Source organism: Odontesthes bonariensis, chromosome 20 (assembly GCF_027942865.1).
Source record: "Odontesthes bonariensis isolate fOdoBon6 chromosome 20, fOdoBon6.hap1, whole genome shotgun sequence".
Classification (NCBI taxonomy): domain Eukaryota; kingdom Metazoa; phylum Chordata; class Actinopteri; order Atheriniformes; family Atherinopsidae; genus Odontesthes; species Odontesthes bonariensis.
In genome coordinates, this window is record NC_134525.1 from 24496631 (window position 1) to 24516192 (window position 19562).

The 19562-nt window shown below is 41.6% G+C and overlaps 1 protein-coding gene across 2 annotated transcripts; it reads left to right on the forward strand.

Moving 5' to 3' along the window:
- The first annotated feature begins 3252 nt into the window (after positions 1–3252).
- cul2 (cullin 2) lies at positions 3253–19258 on the forward strand. Of its 2 annotated transcripts, none has more exons than XM_075452250.1 (21): positions 3253–3341; positions 4398–4534; positions 4894–4996; positions 5119–5213; positions 10069–10174; positions 10432–10514; positions 11085–11181; positions 11385–11495; positions 12285–12447; positions 12576–12700; positions 12889–12996; positions 13153–13212; positions 13312–13440; positions 13651–13737; positions 13923–14075; positions 14208–14285; positions 14375–14441; positions 15788–15990; positions 16097–16198; positions 16373–16489; positions 18424–19258. In XM_075452250.1, the coding sequence occupies exons 2-21, from the start codon at positions 4416–4418 to the stop codon at positions 18553–18555; spliced, it is 2238 nt and encodes a 745-aa protein (XP_075308365.1). In that variant the 5' UTR covers positions 3253–3341; positions 4398–4415; the 3' UTR covers positions 18556–19258. The 2 variants fall into 2 exon arrangements, with proteins under 2 accessions (XP_075308365.1, XP_075308366.1); XM_075452251.1 differs by having other exon boundaries at positions 3274–3324.
- The last annotated feature ends 304 nt before the right edge of the window (positions 19259–19562 follow it).

Here is a 19562-nt window from a genome sequence, read left to right on the forward strand (position 1 = left end):
CTTCTCCTGCACTGAATCGTACCCACAGCCAACGGTGAGGCTATGTGTGCAATTTACAATTAGAGCCATTGACATCACCATGACATCACTGGCCTCCTGATGTCAACAGCATGGTTTGCTCTCTCTCTCTTTCTCCCCCGACACAGTGTTATGAGTCAGGGACTCTGCTGTTTGTATCAGGAAAGGAATTTTCCGCAGCTAAAGAAGCAGCGCTTCCTCAGTTGTCGAGACTTTTTGAAGATTGACAGGCAGGAGGTTGTTAGATCATTAGGACTTCAGTATCACATAAATCCTTTCTTAATAGTTAAAACTTCCTTTTTCTGTTGTATCAAGAGACTTTGAGTGTGACAACGGTATTAGACGACTTCATTTTTGGGGACAACGTGAAAAGAAAACTCTACGTTTCTTTTTACATGAATACATCAAGTGAAACAAGTACCACGCCATGGAAACATGTTTCTACCAATACTACTAATACTAATATAAATGATGTAATGCTCTCCACGCTTCACACTAAAGGAGTAAGCGCCCTCTGCAGGCTTTACATTACGCATACAAAATAAATAAGCTTTGTTCGGGAAGTATGACGATACGCCATGTTTTGTTCGTATGATTAAAAAAAATCCTTTGTCGACCATTTGAATAGGCAGTAAATCAGTGGTGGAGGAAACATTAGTGCCACACTAAAAATACTTAATAAGATGAAAGGTAATGAAGCTGAATGAAAGCAAAGTAGGTCGTTACCTGTCAGTAATGCTATGTTCTGTGGGTCATGCAGAACATGCAAATTCCTAACCTCGGGCTGAATAATTCTCGGTAGAATTGGTATTACTTGTGTCCTGTCCACAGCCATAGACGGCCACATCTGTGTCCCATCATGCAGAAACTGTGAGGCAACACCTGAAGAAAAAAAAAAAAAAAAAAAAAAGGGTTCTTTAACTTACCGTCAACATAGTTACAGACTGCACTTTCTCCCCAAGGCTGAGATTATCATAACAACAGGTTGCATCTTCTGGTTAATGCGTGTTATTGTTATTGGTTGGCTTGATACGGCAGTTTGTCAGTTCAAATATACAGCTCACTGTGAAAAGGTTTATCTTTTGATACTAAAAATAGAAATACTTGCCAACGAGAACATACTATAGGGTTGCATATGGTTTAACATCTAGTTTAACATCCTTCTTTAACAAAGAAGGATTTTGCATAAAATCAAGAGAATTATGGACAACCCTGAACATCCTCTCCATGAGACTGTTATCGGAAAACAGAGTCTCTTCAGTAAAAGGCTTCTTCAGTTTGGATGCAAAACGGACCGCTACAGGAAATCTTTCCTGCCCACAGCCATCAGCATCTATAATAACTCCTTGATTTAATTGAGTTACATCAACATTTAATTTCCCTCTGTGATAAATAAAGTAATTTTGAATTTTGAATTGAATTGAATCTCCTTATAGTGTTGGAACCGGTACTTGACGGAGGTGCTAGTGTTTGGCTACTGGTGGAAGACATGGAGTACAGGTTTTGTGCCCCCTTTCAGGAGCAGCCCGACCAGAGTTTCTTGCAAAAAAACGCAGCTGAGATGATAAAAAATGTGGAAAAGCGAATAGTGGTTAGGAAACCACCATTTATGTGACAACCTGGGACTGTGGTTCTGATACATGTTCCTGTTTTTTTCCTGCCCCTCCACTTGCCGTCATCACTGGAAGGAGTACTTTTATCAGATACAAAGGCTCAAGGTTGCAGGCGGGCTGGAGCAGTACCCCAGCTACCACTGAGCATGTGAACATGTCCACATGCAGCCCTATTATTATTATCATTATTATTATTAGTAGTAGTAGTAGTAGTAGTATAATTGTTGTTGTTGTTGTTGCTGCTGTTGATGGGGATGCGATGACAAAGAGATAACAGAAACAAAATAACAAAAATGATCACTTGAGCACTGAAAACCTTTACACGGTGTAGGTAGCGGCTATCCTAACTGCTGGTGTACGTGCTCTCAGGTGTGCTTACAGCGTTGGATTTGGCTGGTTTGCTGGTAAACAGCTGTACGAATGCAGGGCGATGAAACATTGGGCTGATCACCCTCCACTGGAATCATTAAGTTCATTCTCACAGTCACCGACTGAGCCTGGGGAGGAAAGGCATGTTAGTGAAAGTAATCAAGAGAGTTACTTCGTGAATCTATTCCGCAGTCAGGGGGAGAAGAGGGTGCTTTGAAAGCATTGCTGTTTGAAGGGCTTCTGTTGATTCTAATGGGACTGGAGAATGTCAGAACTACAAACATTACTGAATGTCTCCCTCTGCTGGTTGAATCAAACAATCGAGGTTTCTCATAAACCTTCTGCCACAACCAGTAGTTGCCAAACATATATATTCAATAATGTAAATATCACTAATAAAAGAACATCTGGAAAACTCGTTAGTTGGTTCAAGGTAGCTTAGCTGACTGATATTCATGTCAGGTTTTAGCAACGCGCCAAATAGCTTCATTACAAGCTCGCAAATGTTAAATATAGTTCTAGTGAACAAATAATGCAATGACATTGTTCTCACCTAAAATGAATCGCGCTGCTCTATAAAAATGCTTACGAAAAGCTTAGCTACTGTTAATAAAAAGCTAATATATCTTATTGGAGTTTCTGGCGTCGGTTGAAACTTAAGAACGTTAAGGACTTCTTTTTTTTTTGGCTGACTCTGATTGGCTGTTTTTTTTTTATTTTTATTGCCAAGTAACAGTATCCGATTTTTTTTAAATAAATATATATAGAATATCTAACGCTTATATGCTTTGGACATAAAAGAATAGACCCTGCGCTGTCAGTTTGCAATCGACTTCTTAGTATTTACCTGATATTTCTCTTCCGCGGTTGTCAATATGGGTCCATTTTTGCAGTATAAGTTAAAAATAGTTTCAGCTGCTTGGTGATTCACTTTAAATACATGTGAAATGTACAGCTTATCAAGGGCAAAACAGTTGGCATTTTTTAAAAATGAGTAAATACATGAAATAAGTTATAAGTGTGATTATTTCTTTCTCAATTCCTAACGGGTCTCCGTAGTTTTAGGCGATACCATTGTAATAAAGGTGTAGTTTGACCTGGTATTATTGTCCTAGGTATGAACAAGTCCCAAATAAATTATTTGAAATGTAATATGTTTCGTAGATATTATGACATGGTAAAATTCACATACGTGCGCTACAGCCATTTAATGGATGTTAATAATACATCCCCATCCAACTCAAATGGTATAATCCAAGAGGTAGCGAAGACCAGTGAGACAAATCAAGCCTGTGACAGCGGACAAACCGGAGTTTTATAACAAGTAATTATTGTATAGAGGTAGGCACTATTCAGAAGTTCTTGCTGGACCTAAGTAACTAGTTTTGTTTAACAGCAATGCCATGTTTTGTCGAACTGTCAGAGTGAATGTGGGGAAACTATTAAGATGACAATTTGCTAGCGATAGCAAAGCTACTGTTAGCACCCCGCTAGCCGACAGACTGCTAGCTAATGCCCCAAAATTGTATGTTCTTGAGCAGGAAGAAGTAGCACGCTAGCAAGAAGCTAGTTAGCTTTTTAACTCGCCATCCTATTTTGGGATTGGCATTCCACTGGGCAGTGATCTTTGCCTTGTTACGTTTATGATACTCGTAAGGCGGATGTTTATCAAGTGACAGTAGCGTTTCTTTATCTGAGGTGAATATATGTCAATCTGAAGTGACTAGCAAGAAAATCTGTATAATGATGTTGCAATGTTATCAGTGACGTTAGATCAATTGGTATGAATGAGGAGAAACATCACAGGGCCTTACTTTTCCTTACTTGATATAACGTAATTCTGTTGGCAATTTGAAAGTGTTATATGCGGCGTTATCGACTGCTAAAGTACACGAGTAGTGCTACTGTCTAATGGTTTTCCCGGTGTGTTTTGCTTTTGAAATCGTTAGTAGTTAGTATATGAATTTGAGCACATCAATCTAATCACTGTTACCATAGTGATTTAAACAGATGTCTCAACTCAGGCTAATTATTATTAAAATTATTTTCATTCAACGCCAATATCACTTTGCTTTCTGACAACTGTATAATGTAGCTGATCTTGATTAGTCCCATTTTACTTAACCAGAGGTTAAACATACTTGACAATTTTGCATTGTGCTCTTGATTGATTTTATGTTTCTTTACTTCTTCTCTATTTCTTAACACAATGTTTATTCTCACGTTTTTTCTGTCTTCTTTCTTGTCACCTTTACTTTGGGATTGTTGCGTCCTGCAGCTTTAAACAAGCTCAATTGCAGGATGGCTTGGTGGATAGTTTCACAATTAAAAAAGAAACTAAAGAAACTTGTATGTTCTCTTTTTTTTTTTAATCCCTGTGTTCTTTTAAACCATCAGGCTGAAAGAAACTCTACAATGTCCTTAAAGCCGCGGGTGGTGGATTTTGACGAGACATGGAACAAGTTACTGACGACAATCAAGGCGGTTGTGATGCTCGATTATGTGGAAAGAGCCACGTGGAATGACAGATTCTCGTATCCTTTACCAACTTTTATCCTTACTGAAATATAAACTGCAGCACAATATTTTTGTTGAGTTTCATAGATGATGGTTGCTCATATTTGCATGGATGTGCAGTATATCAAACTTTGTTTTCAACTGTAACTGTAGCTACAAGTGATTATGAAAAGAATCCAGTTAATCTGACATGGTTATTTTGCTGGTGAAAAGCTTAAAATGAAGATCTGCTCATTCATGCCGCGGGTAGGCATTCTCACCATTTATTGACAGAAATTTGTTAGTAATAACATGCACATCACAGCTTTATTAACACTGCACCTAATGGAATTATGTCCGCGCTTTGCATTTTATTTTTCCTGAACGTTGACATCAGTGACATTTATGCCTTGTGCGTTGCATACCCAGAGCCTTTAGGTGAAAGATTATACACAGAAACCAAGGTTTTTCTTGAGAATCATGTCCGGCAGTTGTACAAGGTAAGCAATCACAAAAGCTTGTCATTATCTGCAAAAAAAAACTGGAAAAAAGGCACATTTTCTTTCATTGCTGTATGGAGGTGCTTTTTGTAATACCTGTCACAATTGTGTGTGTATTATAGAAAGTACAGGAGTCCGAGGAGAAGGTTTTAGTGATGTACCACAGATACTGGGAGGAGTACAGCAAAGGAGCTGACTACATGGACTGTTTGTACAGGTGACATTGCTGCTTTTTATATGCTGATGTTGTGCTTATTATCAAGGCCGATGCACCATTCCTTATAACCCTTTTTTTGTTAAATCGCACACATTTTTAAGTGTGTAGCATCTAAGTAGCATTCTTTGTTAAATTTGTCTGCAATAAATCTGAAAAACTAAAAGTTGCCAGATTCAGAATGTACACCAATATATGTAGTTAGATGACTGTTTGTTGTAGTCTGTATCAAACGTGTTAAATGCATCTTTTAATCTCATCTTTAATCGTCAAATCTCATTATTTTTGGTTCCTTAAAGGCGGGGTAGGGGATCTTTTTCTGGAACATTTTTTTACATATTGCTTGAAATACTCTTCACACCCCCATTGCAACCAATTAATTAAAAGTTTCGACACACATATGAAAAATTTTAGTGGCCTCTAGAACGTACAATCTAGGAAAAACAGTATCCAATCATTGTGAACGGACCGTTAACAATGATTGGATTCTGATGCCGTCTATCAAACTGCAATCTGCTACCTTCGTGCTCGTGCGCGTTCATGTACTCTAGAGGCGTGCCTTCGGGGGGAAAGTGAAGAAAAGGGTTGGGACTTTTTACCGGTGTATTTTCAAAATGCAGCTTCGCTGGACTCAAAATCCAGGATCTCCTACCCTACCTTTAAATGCAGTGTTTCTTCACAAGCTACAATATTCCTGCCCACACATTTTGTAAAGTTAAAATATTACCTTGAGAAGGATAGTGTGTGAGGTGTCAACAGGCATTCATTCTGCATCAGAAACCCCTCTGAAATCTTTCAGATCTATTTTTATTTGTACTTCCCACCATACTGTCTGTTCATGCATATGCCTTTGTAAGTTATTCTGTTACTGTGGGACAGATAGTAAGTCTCTTGGCTTCAGTGTTGCGACATAGCGGTGATCAGTTTTGTTTATAAAAGAAAAGAGTTGTTTGACGCGTGCCATTTTGCATTTTGCCAAACACAAATAATCATGTACTGGAGGCTGGACTGGCATTCTGCTGAACGGTCTGAGCAGCAGACAGTTTAGACTGTAAGTATCGGTTTTGCTGACTATGGCTCATGCTTTGTGGGATTAAACACCAACTACTACATTAGCTGTCCTTTCTAACATCTTGTAGTTGTTTTTTTTTGCTTGCCAAAGCTCGAGCGTATGAGAGATATCAAGCGAAGTGTTGTAGCTATACCGCTGATAGAGGCAGATGACCCAGCTGTGAAAACATGCCATTGAAGATGAACTGAATCAGCCAGCATGGATCAGCGTAATGACAGGTGGCAGTCTGTCTGGAAGATATTCTCTTGTTCACTTGGTTTTCTTCTCAAACATTAAAGCTGCTGTCACACTGATAGCCGATGCTTTTCAGCATTAGTATCTGCTGTATAAACTGGTGGCAGCAAACCCTCACAATGATACTTGGTACAGTTTAATCTGTGTTTACACACAGCAGTGTCGCTCTCTTGTCTTCTGTTCACCGGTTGATACGTCCTGCACAGTGGAGTTACTACTACGTAGTGCACAGTGGAATTACTACTACTTTCTGCTGGAATTAAAACTGCTGCCTGCAAAGGGTCAATGACAGCAGTGGGACGCAGCTTCTCCATCCATATGCATAGTTTATTTTTATTTTAAATCGTAGTAGTGTGCTAAAATGCTCTGGGGAGCTGCAGGCTTGGTGGATAACAGTGGTTGTCAGCCGCGGCCGCTGTATTTGGGCAGGATGGGCAGAGCCCCGCCTTCCACACCCCCAACCTTTCTTTTATAGATAAAATATAGATAATTATAAATTATAGATAAAATATTTATTTCAACTTCAATCACAGTGGGAATCGTATTACACCATATTGTGGCTTGTGACGGACTTTGCGAGTGGAATCTGTTTTTATTTTCGCTGAAATATAGCCTACCTCCAGTGTGGCTGCTTAACGTTAGAGCAATGGCCACTGGCCAGGGCAGATGCCTGGTCTGCTCTCAGGTAAGCCCGGCCCCGCCGAACTCTCGAGCACATTCTACCAATCAGAATCACTGTAGGCCCCTACGTAGCATAATATCATGAAACATTTAGCGCGCCTGTATAGATGCTATTGGGGCAGGTGTATGATCTGCCCTGGACATGGAAAGGACTCAAAGAGTTTAAGAAATATATTACTCCGCCCATCTAGCCAGTGGGAACTTCAGTGCCGCCAAATTCCCCTACAAACTTGTTGGATAAAACGGATAACTATGTCGGATTTGATGAAGGATATTGGCTGTTTAATCCGGATTCACGTTTGTGGTAGGTAAAGATTTTACTCTATAGTTGCTATCTTACAAAGTTTAAGTGATTGTGAACGAAGTCTTTGCAAAATGGTAAACTGGGAGTGATTTAATGAAATATCTTAGCTTGAGGAGCAAAGCAGTGTTGTGACAGTAAACAATGTGTTGACAGCTTCGTACATGTACAGTAGGTTACTTGTCTGCTAGCTTAGGTTTCCCCAAGACTAGCCAAAAACGTTGCTACACACTGTCCCGCCTACTGCTATATTACTCTGCACAAGCTCAGGAGCGAGTCAGTCTGATAGTAGGCTACAGTGAGTGAAGTTTTAACCATGGCTGCTAGCATCGAACCTGTACTCAATGGCGTTGAGTTTCTCTTGGAGAACTCATTTGAAAGACTAGATTCGGGAACAAAATTGGCTATTAAAAACCTCGGCCCCCATAAACCTGATATTAATATAGTTCAGCAAATAATGGATAAGGGTAGGTCTTTCAATCGGACGTTTTCCCGTGCGTGGTATGACAAAAAGCCCTGGCTCTCTGGTTGTTCCAATAGGAATAAAATGTTCTGTTTTCCCCTGTTGCTCTTCCAATCGCCTGGCACGGGGGGACAAGGGGATATGTGGAGCACTGTGTGTGACATGAAGCATTTTTCGGAAAAGGCAAAATTACACGAGTCCAGCAAGGCGCATTTGAATTGTGCCATGATATTAGCCATGCTAGGTAATGCTTTGCGACAAGTTTCCCTGTAATTGAAATGTAGGCAGTATTAATTCCTTTCACAAACTTTCTCTTCACTCATTTTCATGGGGCTTGCATTTTGATAACGCAGATCATCTGCCCCGCCTATTTTCCAGACCACGAGCCGCTACTGGTGGTTGTATCTCTTCAGTCAGCATCCGTCTTCTCTACAGCTGTCAAGAAAATATGTGAATCACTGTTAGTTGGTTGATAAAGAAGGGTGACTGCTGATGTATATGAAATACCGTATTTTCCACACTATAGAGCACACTGGATTACAAAGCGCACTGTCAATGAATGGTCTATTTTTTATCTTTTTTCATAGATTAAGCGCACCGGACTATAAGGCACATTAAGCGAAACAAAACAGTCAGATAAGTCAGTCAGTCAAACTTTATTAAACGTGTTCACAATAACTCTCAACATTGTTCAAACGTTAATGGGCGTATTCACAATAGCTCCCAACCTTGTTCAACCTTGTCATAACACGTAGACCTGTATGGTCTTCTTTACTTGGCGCAGGTCATCTTCTTGCTTCCTCGACTTCCGTACCATTGATTCATTAATGTTGAATTCTCTCGCAGCTGCCCTCTTCCCATGTTCTACTGCGTGACTGATAGCCTTGAGTTTGAAGTCCGCGTCGTAAGCGTGTCTCATGACAGGGGCCATTTTTGGGTCCTTATACACACACAGTATTACTCTGCGATGCTCCTGACTATGGTAGCCATTTTGCAGCAAGCGGTGCGGCTTTGTAGTTTACCAAAGTCGTACTTAAACATTTTGACAGAGCGCCGTGTACCTCACAAAATCGCTTCGAGGTCAGTACACACAACCAGAATTTTTGAGAAAATTAAAGTTTTTTAAGTGTGCCTTATAGTCCGGAAAATACGGTACTCTTTTTCACTTTGACTTTCAGTTAGTCATTTTAAATCTTTCAAGCAGATATGAATGACTGTACATTGGAACTTGTTAATGAAACGAAATAGAGTTGTCAACGTACCAGTGTCTATAGAAAACATGACATTTAGAAATGAAATGTCCGTATCCTGGTATTAATAGACGCACATGATATTATTGTAAGTGGCCTGTTTTTTTTTTTTGTTTTTTTTTATCACATTCATTAAAAATAGTGGTATTGTAACAAACTCCATTTACAGACTCAATCAGTTTCCCAAAAAATAAACCAAAAGCCTCGTTTCCACTATGCAGTCCGGTACGGGTCGGTTCAGAACGGTTCGCTTATTTCAGTGTTTCCACTACCATGAAACCGTACCGGTCCCATGGTACCCGTTACCATTTCTGTAACCCTTCTGCTTGGGGTACCTAGCACACAGGACCGGGTCCAGGCTCTGCAGCGGGAGCTCGATGGCGCTGTGCGAAACGAAAAAGTTTTCCAGCCAACTGCCCCAAAAATGGCAGAGAGTGGTTTCATCCGGATGCCAGTGTCGCATTAAGCTGAAGAAGCTTGGAGGTGGTTCGAAATTATGGATCTTATTTGCTGTTATTTGCTAGTTACGCTTCGGCACGCACTCCTCCCACCCCTGAGGGTCCCCTTTGTACAGTGGGAACGCAAAGCGGACCCCAAAGCAACCCGACCCGTACCGTACCGTTCCGAACCGACCCCTACCAAACTGCATAGTGGAAACGAGGCTAAACACTCTATAGAATTTTAATTTTTTTTCCCATGTGGTCTATTGTTGTTTTAAACCACTTTGGAGTGAGCTCCTGATATCATGGTTCTCTGGACCTTTATATTACTGTGGGATCTACACATTCTGACATCGCAGCCCTTTTTCAGTCCATTGGACATGTTAACGTCCGAACCTCTCTTCTCACGTTGTTCAGGTATCTCAACACACAGTTCATCAAGAAGAACAAACTAACAGAAGCAGACCTGCAGTACGGCTACGGGGGAGTGGACATGAATGAGCCGCTCATGGAGATTGGAGAGGTACTCACTCGTTCATGCTTACGTTTAAAAAAAACAAGAAAAAAGAAACATTTTCATCCACATCCAGACAGTATTTCCCACAACCACTTGGATAAGATTAGATACAAATAAGGAGAGCGCATAAACCGAATGTTGGAGAGATTACTGGGATTTGCTACCCAGGTCTAGATTCCTCTTTACGTGACCCCTCCACAGGAGCCTGTTGAAGGATCCGTCTCCACTGTTGTGAAATGCTGTCTTTTCATTTGTCGTTGCAGTTGGCGCTAGATATGTGGAGGAAGCTGATGATCGAACCCCTTCAGGCTGTCCTGATCAGGATGTTGCTGAATGAAATCAAAAAGTAGGCCTCTCGCACACAGTTGACTGTTTTTAATTTGAAAATATCGCTGGAGGTCTGTGACTTCTTGCGGTTGCTGTTCTGCTTGGCCTGTCGAGCTTAAGCAGCGAAGTTTCGGGCTCTGGTTACACAGGAAAGCTCATTAGAATGTGTAGTGTGATTTAACACAGGATGCATGTTTATTGAAATTGCAGACGTGAACAGACTGATAACATTAGTTTTTAGGATCACAGTGCGCAGCAAAATTAGGCCGATTTGTCCCGAACTTCTAACATTTGTTTCAGGCTAAACACACCTGTGTAAACACAGTTGTCACCAGTCCATTCAGCAACCGCACTGCCTTTTTTGAGAATGCAGCCTGAGGGGAAAAAAACATGTCTGATCATGTTTACAAGATCTTGACATCAGTCTTGTTTCCAAAGTATTCTCATGACATCATTTAACTGGAAGCATGATATTGCGAGTATTAAACCTACCCTTAGAAAAACAGGGTGGCCGCCACGCCAAAAATGTCACTGCCCAGTTATTCAGTGGCCCAGACGGACCTAAAGACGGCTCTCTCGTGTCTCACAGTGATCGTTGTGGCGAGAACCCCAACCAGAAGGTTATCCATGGGGTCATCAACTCCTTTGTTCATGTTGAACAGTACAAGAAGAAGTTTCCGCTGAAGGTGAGACGGCAAATAATACTTTTGTCACCCAGTTTGCACAATTTTATGTTGTTCGGGTTTTTTTTTTTTTTTTAGGTTGAGGTAAAGCCCTCTTACACTAAACAGTGATGTCGACATCCGTTGAAAAGCACCAGTAAATGTGTATCAAATTCAATGAATCTTTTTCTTTTTTTTCTTTTTCTTTTTTTACCTCTGTGTTGCAGTTTTATCAGGAAGTCTTTGAAGGGCCTTTTCTGATAAAAACAGGAGAGTATTACAAACAGGAAGCCTCCAATCTACTGCAGGAATCCAACTGCTCACAGTATATGGAGAAGGTAGGGGCGATGGAGAGTTAAAGAAAGTATGTGACTGCTGGATGTGTGTGTTCAAGCTACAACGTGAGTGCCACAGAAGAGCGCCATTTTCTAAAGTTTTAAAGCTGACTGTGATCTGCATGACTTTAGAAAGTAAGGTGTGGGTATCATCAGTGACTTCTGATTATCAGCACTGCATCTTGTTTGAACTGAGTGTTTTCTTGTTGTTTTTAGTATCTATTAGACAAGCGCACATTCACTTGAGGCGTTTGTGTGAATGATCAGGTCCTGTCTGTCTGTCTGGTGACAGGAGAGTTTTAATCTGACTATTAGCTCAATGATTAAGCCACTAATGCTGCTATCACCGCCCCCCGGGCCACTAAAGCTGTCGTTTCCTCTTCCTCTCGGCTGTTCAGTTGTGTTCTCTCTCATTCATTTACTCTGGTAGTAATCAGATTGATCAGAAGAATGTATCCCTCCGGCCTGCAAGCACGACTCTCATTAGAGCTTTAGCAGGCATAAGGACGGTGTGTCTGATCTGTCGCTGTACTGCCAAGTTGATCTGAAGATAGAGATCTGATATGACCGCAAAAGAGCAGAAACAGACACTGTAGTAGTGCAGTTCAAGTTCAAGCTCAGTCACTGATTTATCTCACCCATCTTACACTTGTAGATAAGTAGCTTTTTTTTCCTCTATATGAACTGAAAAATAAGCTGTCATAAACGTAGCTTTGTGTTTGACTTGAGTGAAACCAAACAATGGAAAGCTGTACCATCTGCCATTCCCTTTACATCCGATTGCTCCTCCAGGTTTTGGGGCGGTTGAAAGACGAAGAGGTGCGATGTCGGAAGTACCTGCACCCCAGCTCTTATGCCAAAGTCATTCACGAATGCCAACAGAGGATGGTGGCAGATCACCTGCAGTTCCTGCACGGGGAGTGCCAGAGCATCATACGGCAGGAGAAGAGAGAGGGTCGGTCCCCTTCTTTTTATGCGCACGTGCTTGTTTTCAGGCGTACTTTTTTTTTCGTAGATGAATTGAACGCAGCGCATTGGGAAACTTGGATCGAACAATTTGTAACGCTGTGTTGTGTTGTCCAGACATGGCCAACATGTACACCCTCTTGCGGGCCGTGTCAAGCGGGTTGCCTCACATGATCCAGGAGCTGCAGGTCCACATCCACAACGAGGGCATCAGAGGCACCAGTAACCTCTCTCAGGAAAATGTTAGTTGTCAACCACTGTTTGCATATATGCAAGTTAGTGCCTGTACATAAAGTAATAGGTCTGGAGGGGTTCTTTGTGTTCCTTGCTGTTTTGCCTTGAAATTCAAAATCCACGAGTGAACGGTTTGTTTGAGTGATTTTGACCCGCAGGCCAACCTAACTGTGTCTCTCTTCTCTGACGCCTCTAGATGCCAACCCTGTTTGTCGAGTCAGTTCTGGAGGTTCACAGTAAATTTGTTCAGCTCATTAACACAGTTCTAAATGGAGATCAGCACTTCATGAGCGCACTTGATAAGGTATTACAATCCAGCCTCAAAAAGCTTTATCTGCATTGAACAGGAACCTGATAATGATCGCGGTCCGTTTTCCCCACAATGTGCTAAAATAACACTAAATTAACATTTGCTGTTTCACGTTTGAGGTGGTTTCACGGAAAAAAATGTCTTTCTCAGGCTTTAACGTCTGTGGTGAACTTCAGGGAGCCCAAGTCCATCTGCAAAGCCCCTGAACTTGTGAGCACACACACACACACACACACACATATGCTCTCATGTATAGTGTTACGCACAGTTCTTTGACCAGGTCATCCCCCTTGTGGTGTCTCTGTCCAGCTGGCGAAATACTGTGACAATCTGCTGAAGAAATCTGCAAAGGGAATGACAGAAAATGAGGTGGAGGATAAGCTGACCAGCTTCATCACAGTGTTCAAGTACATAGACGATAAGGACATCTTTCAGAAGGTAATGAGGCAGTCTCTCGTGCTACGCTTCACCGTTCGTGTTTCATTTTTCTGTCGATATCTTGCCACATTGGAATGTACGGCCTGTATCCCCCTGGCTTGTGAGCTTGGTTTGAGTTTAAAATAGTTCAAATGGTTGTTGTCTCACTGTGCTTTTATTTTTAGGATCCGTGGTCTCAAAATACCCGCTTTTGTCTCTCGTTTTCTGTAGTTTTATGCCAGAATGCTAGCAAAGCGGTTAATACATGGGTTATCATTGTCAATGGATTCGGAAGAAGCCATGATCAACAAACTAAAGGTAGGTCCTCATCGGCACACAAGAAAGGTCTTATCTCAAGTGTGCGGCTTTATGGTGGCACTCATAAAACACATGATGCTTTTGTTCTGAGGAGCGACGGGGCAGACTCATTAAATCTGTTTTTTTGCTTACCGTTTTTATCACCCTGCTGTTTAAACACTCTGGCTCCGCCTTTAACCTTGCAGCAAGCTTGTGGGTATGAGTTCACCAGCAAACTTCACAGAATGTACACAGACATGAGCGTGAGTGCCGACCTCAACAACAAGTTCAACAATTTCATCAAGACACAGGAGACCGTGGTGGACTTGGGAATCAGCTTCCAGATCTATGTTTTACAGGTCTGTGAGTAGGACTCAACGTTCTGGTTTGTTTTGGCTGTCACGGCCCAAATCACTTCCCACCGGCCCTTATTTATCGTTCACATCTTGAGCATACTGTAAACGTGGCGATACGTGCTGTCGTTTTTGTAGGCAGGAGCCTGGCCCCTCACACACGTCCCCACATCCACATTCGCCATCCCTCAAGAACTAGAGAAGAGCGTGCAGATGGTGAGGAGTCCTGCTGAAGCGTAAAAAGGGTGGCGCTAACGATAAGAGCGCACGGTTGGGTAATGCCTGTTTTCATCTTCCCTTTACAGTTTGAGTTGTTCTATAATCAGCACTTCAGCGGGAGGAAATTGACTTGGCTGCACTATCTCTGCACAGGTAACTCAAACACACAAGAATGATGAAATATTTCATATATCGGGGCTCCGTTGGGAGCAAAACTTTGCTTATGTATTTCTGATTTAGTTGCCGTCCTTAAATGCCTTCAGCTGCTCCCGGGTCCATTTGTTTTAGTGCAGCTTCATAAAGCTGAACTCAAGGCAGCTGCTTCCGTGCATTCAGTCACCCTGTAAAACGTCAGTGTCACAACCAGTCACCACAGGGCTCCAGTCGGGACCATTTAGTTGCGTTTGTTTAGCATTTTACAGCACAACTCTGCACGTTTGCCCGTGTGTCATGTGTGAGTGACAACGTCCACGACTGACGTTAGACTCTTGTCATTGCTGCATGGTGACAGAAGCCATCATGTGTAGGGTGACCATACGTCCGTATTTCCCGGGACACGTCCGTATTTCACTTCCTGTCCCGGGCGTCCCGTGAAATACGGACATGTCCCGGGAAATACGGACGTATGGTCACCCTAATCATGTGTGATCAGGCCTCCTGTCACTCTCACTGACAGTATCCAGCTATCAGGAGCTTTTTCAAAGTTAAAGATCTTTGAGACCCTCTGTGACACTGCAGCCCTAAATTTGCCGCATTGACAAAAAAAAAAAAAAAGACCCAAAGGCATCTCTTTCCGCAGTGAAATGCTCAAGCGTTGAACAGTATTGCAGAGAAAGTAGCAAGACGCATGGCTCTCTGGATTGCTAAACTTTAAACATTAGACGAAGCATCCAGGGACATGCCTGCAGCATCAGTCTGCAGAAGTACATCCACAGACACTTAGTTCTTGGTCACAGAAATTTAGTTCTTGGTCACAGAAAGGAAACGACTTGTGTGCAATTCATTGTCAGTGAGGCTGATGTTTTCGATCTTACCTGCATTACTCAGAAATATTTCACAGGGATTTGCCAATTGACAGAAATACTAAAGTGTTGTTTGTTTATTTATTTTATTTAAAGGATTCTTGATTTATTTACTAAAGTTAGGACCATTTGATATTTATTCTTTCTGTTTATTATCAAAGCTACTTCAGCAGCGCAGCCAAGATGGGAAAAGTTGATTGTAAGCGGGGCTCGTTGATTCTTTGCCAGAGTCATATATGCTCATTTGATGAGAATTGAAAAGACTCAGAGTGAAATGTTTGATTAATCAATTATGTGATTGGCTAGCTGGATGGCTTGTTGTAAAAATCACAAGTAGATATTTCCCCGTTCTTGTTGGATTTCCGTAGTTAATAATTGTCATTCTGTAAACTCAGTGACGCTGAGGTTGTTTTTCTTTTTGTGTGTGTTTTTAAACCAACAAGTGCGAGTTTGACAGGTTTTTCTCTTCCCGTAAAGGTGAGGTCAAAATGAACTACCTGTCCAAGCCCTACGTTGCCATGGTGACCACTTACCAGATGGCTGTGCTGCTGGCCTTCAACAATAGTCAGACGGTGACCTACAAGGAGCTGCAGGATGGCACTCAGATGAACGAGAAGGAGCTACAGAAGACCATCAAGTCTTTGCTGGATGTTAAGATGCTCAACCACGATTCAGAAAAGGTCTGAGCTTTCATGTGGGATAAGATGTGGTTATTGTTCCATTCACTGTGACGGGGTGGTCCACAGACTAAATACAGGACCTGTATGCCTTTCCCTCTGCCCACAGGAGGAGATCGAAACTGAGTCAACGTTTTCACTAAATATGAGTTTCACCAGTAAAAGAACAAAGTTCAAGATCACAACATCAATGCAGAAAGACACACCACAGGTCAGACTACAGGTTGATTATCTGTCCTAACCTACCCTGTTAAGCGTTGCCATTAGCCTTTGTAAAAAAAAAAAAAAAAAAAATGAGATAAAGAGTCGAAAAAATAATGTAAATGTACGCACAGTGTCTGGTTGTGAGATCTAAAAACTTCCCACGTGTCTGTCTTGCCATTAGGAGATGGAACAGACGAGGAGTGCCGTAGATGAGGACCGCAAAATGTATTTACAAGCTGCTATAGTGAGAATCATGAAGGCTCGCAAGGTCCTCCGACACAATGGCCTCATCCAGGAGGTGAGTGGAAAGAGAACTCGATCACACAAAGGAAACAGTATTGCAATATATATGCAATTTGGTTTGTTTGATTTTGGGGATGGCAAAAGGATGTGAACCGTTAAGCAATAATTAGCAGATCAAATTTTAAGAAATGAGCGTTTTCAGTCAGCGGGAGTGTTCAAGACATTTGATCGGCCGCTCTGTTGTACTTGGAGATCAGGGAAGTCTTATCCTGACAATCCATTGGTGGAAGGGTATCATGACATTTGCAAATGAGGTTTCTGAGGACCTCAGAAATGACTTGATGATGCTCATCAGGGAGGGTTTTGAAGCCACCGATCCTCAAGTCAAACAGATTTTATGTCAGTGAAGGAAATTCTGGACTGTTAGTAACCTCCTTGGAATAGGACGATCAGCAAAGATCGCTTAAAGAGCAAGATGAACCTCCAAAGTTCCACAGAAACCCAGATAACTTCTGATTCTAACTTCTAATTCACGAATCCACAATCAAAGAAACTTTGCCTCCTGTTGCTCGTTTGCTTTATTTCACTTTACTATTACTTCACTTTAGAGCCTGTCTACTTTGGATAGACAAGCTATAAAAAGGTTTTGTAGATGTACGAGCAGTTCAAGTGAGGAGACTCATTAACATCCCTGTATTGAAGCTTTTCTGGCAGAGAAATTAGATCCAATTCCTCCAAGCTGATGTATGCCTCATGCCTGATCTCATTTCTGGTCAGCAGGAGCTGGGAATCTAAAGTTACAGTTATTAGTTTACAGAAAGTCCCAATTTTCAGTTTTTAAGTCACTTAACATATCCATAGGATGTATTTTTTACGTGTCACACGGCAGATTATGAGCAAAATTGGCCATCGGTGCTATGGCTGAGGATTTCTGCTCTGAATCTGCAGAGCACCACTGAAAGGTGCAGAAAGGCCAGGTCACACAGCCTGTGTGTGCTGCACAAAGTATTTGGAGGAACCAGCCCCAACCAGTCATGAATTCTTAGGGGTTGGGGCTGTGCAGCTAATTTGTATGTACCGTGAGAAAAAGGATTAAGTGACACGGGACCACAGTTTTGCATGTTAAGACACTGTGAGCGCTGCACAGACTTTGCTGGCTTCGGGACTTGTGGAACCTTACTTTTCTCGTTTTCTGGACCGGATCCACAATCATCTTTTGCTTTCGGCTACAGGTTGTGATCCTCTGAGAATTGTGAGCAATGTTCATCCCTCTTCTACTCGATTGTTAAGGTTTACCAGTTGGTTATCTCCGTTGAGGGGAACTCGACCTTTGCCAAGCAAAGCGAGCAGCTGTGTGCCGCTTTCTGCCCCCCAGTTGCGCCTGCGCCTCTGTGATGCCGTTGCAAAGAAACCCGTCTATTCTCAGATCCTCTTTCATGAGTTGTTGTTTCCTTGCAAAAATCTTCCAGGTGTCTCATTTTGAGGTGCACAGATGAGGTTTTAGAGGATTCATACCTCCTGGAGTGTAAATAAAGTGATATCTGACTTACTTTTGTCATAACATGTATGTCATTTTTGACTGATTTACAAATATAAATAAATAAATAAATGTTTTTATGTACTTTAACAACCTGTTTGCAAATCTGATAATTCTCCAGGTCATATTTCTGCATGTATGAAACAGTCGGGGGGATTTTCAAAGTTTTCTCAAGGATTTCAAGATCTTTTCAAGCACCCCTGTACATTAGAAGCAGTGGGCTGCACCATGATTGGTTCTATTGATTAACTTGATTTCAAGCATATGACTTCATAAAACAAAATGTTACTGTTGTACTGATTTATTTTCCACCAAGTAACTGTTCTAAGTGCAGCACTTGCTCCGTTTGTGTGTGCCTTGGTGGGCGGGGTGGTAGCATTCTTCCCTCACCACATGTAACCTTGCATTAACAGTTCTGCATGCTTTCTCAATCGCTCTTGTGTGTGCTTCAGGTCATCAATCAGTCCAAAGCCAGGTTCAACCCCAGTATCAGCATGATTAAGAAGTGCATCGAGGTGCTCATTGACAAGCAGTACATTGAGCGAAGCCAAACCTCTGCGGACGAGTACAGCTACGTTGCATAAGCAGAAGAGCAGAAGAGAACAGGGAGTACCTCCATACAGACACTCACCTATGCGACTGGCTTGCAGACATAGGTTAAAAACTATAAACAGACCACAAAACAGACTCATTCATTTATTTAGGTTTTGGACTGTTGCTGTCTGCTGTGATCCTGTGTGGTGACTAAAGGACTGATGCCTCCATCCACAAAAAAAAAAAAAGAGAAATGTCATCTTGTCATGTCAGACAGCCAGCTGGCAGCACTACCCATATGGCCCTCCTTCAAACCCCTCCCACTTTCTGATTTTAAGCTGTTTACAACATCACCAGTGCCACGCACCTGTGCGTCAAATGACAAAAAGAAAATGCCTAGAGCTGTCGGGAGAGAAAAGCTAATCGGCAAACCTATCGAGAGAGAGAGAGAAAAAGGAAGAATGCCGGAGACAGAGTTAATCGTAACATCAATGACACATTGGTGGCTACACATTTAGAGAAAAAAATAATGGAAAAAAAAAACATGCTTTCTTTTCTCACGTTTGCAGTTGTTGTGTGTTATTTTCTTTCTTTGTTAAATGTACTGAAATTAGGAAAAAAATATTGTAATAAAACTGGTATACTGACTATTGTATCTACTTTCAAATGTAAAGACAAAATGAGGCGACAAACATGATCTTGCTGCTTGTCAAATAAATAAATAAAAACACTGAAGGCTTTTATGTAAATGTTTGTCACGTGTCTCTATTCCAGTCATTTTCAGAACTTGTCCTTTGGGAATGTATGCAACAATACTAAATGAACTTTCCATGTCATTTTTGTGAGTTTACCTACTTTAAGACTTAAGTCTGTTTTTACCCCCTCCTCACCTTTGATGGGCTGCTGATTTGCTACTGAACCCAGTCTTGGCAGAATCACATCAGAGCAGTGATCTGAATCGAGCAGCTACCTTTGCAGATTTCCGTTATGGAGTGTTTTAACTACACCTGTGAATTTTCTGATTGTACTTGTGAATTGTTAGGTGTCCACTTGATAA

Coding starts and splice junctions, on each gene's coding strand:
- cul2 (XM_075452250.1), top strand. CDS start 4,416: ATGTCCTTAAAGCCGCGGGTGGTGGATTTTGACGAGACATGGAACAAG. Junction 13,213..13,311: donor TCTGCAAAGCCCCTGAACTT/GTGAGCACACAC, acceptor GTCTCTGTCCAG/CTGGCGAAATACTGTGACAA. Junction 16,490..18,423: donor ACAATGGCCTCATCCAGGAG/GTGAGTGGAAAG, acceptor TGTGTGCTTCAG/GTCATCAATCAGTCCAAAGC.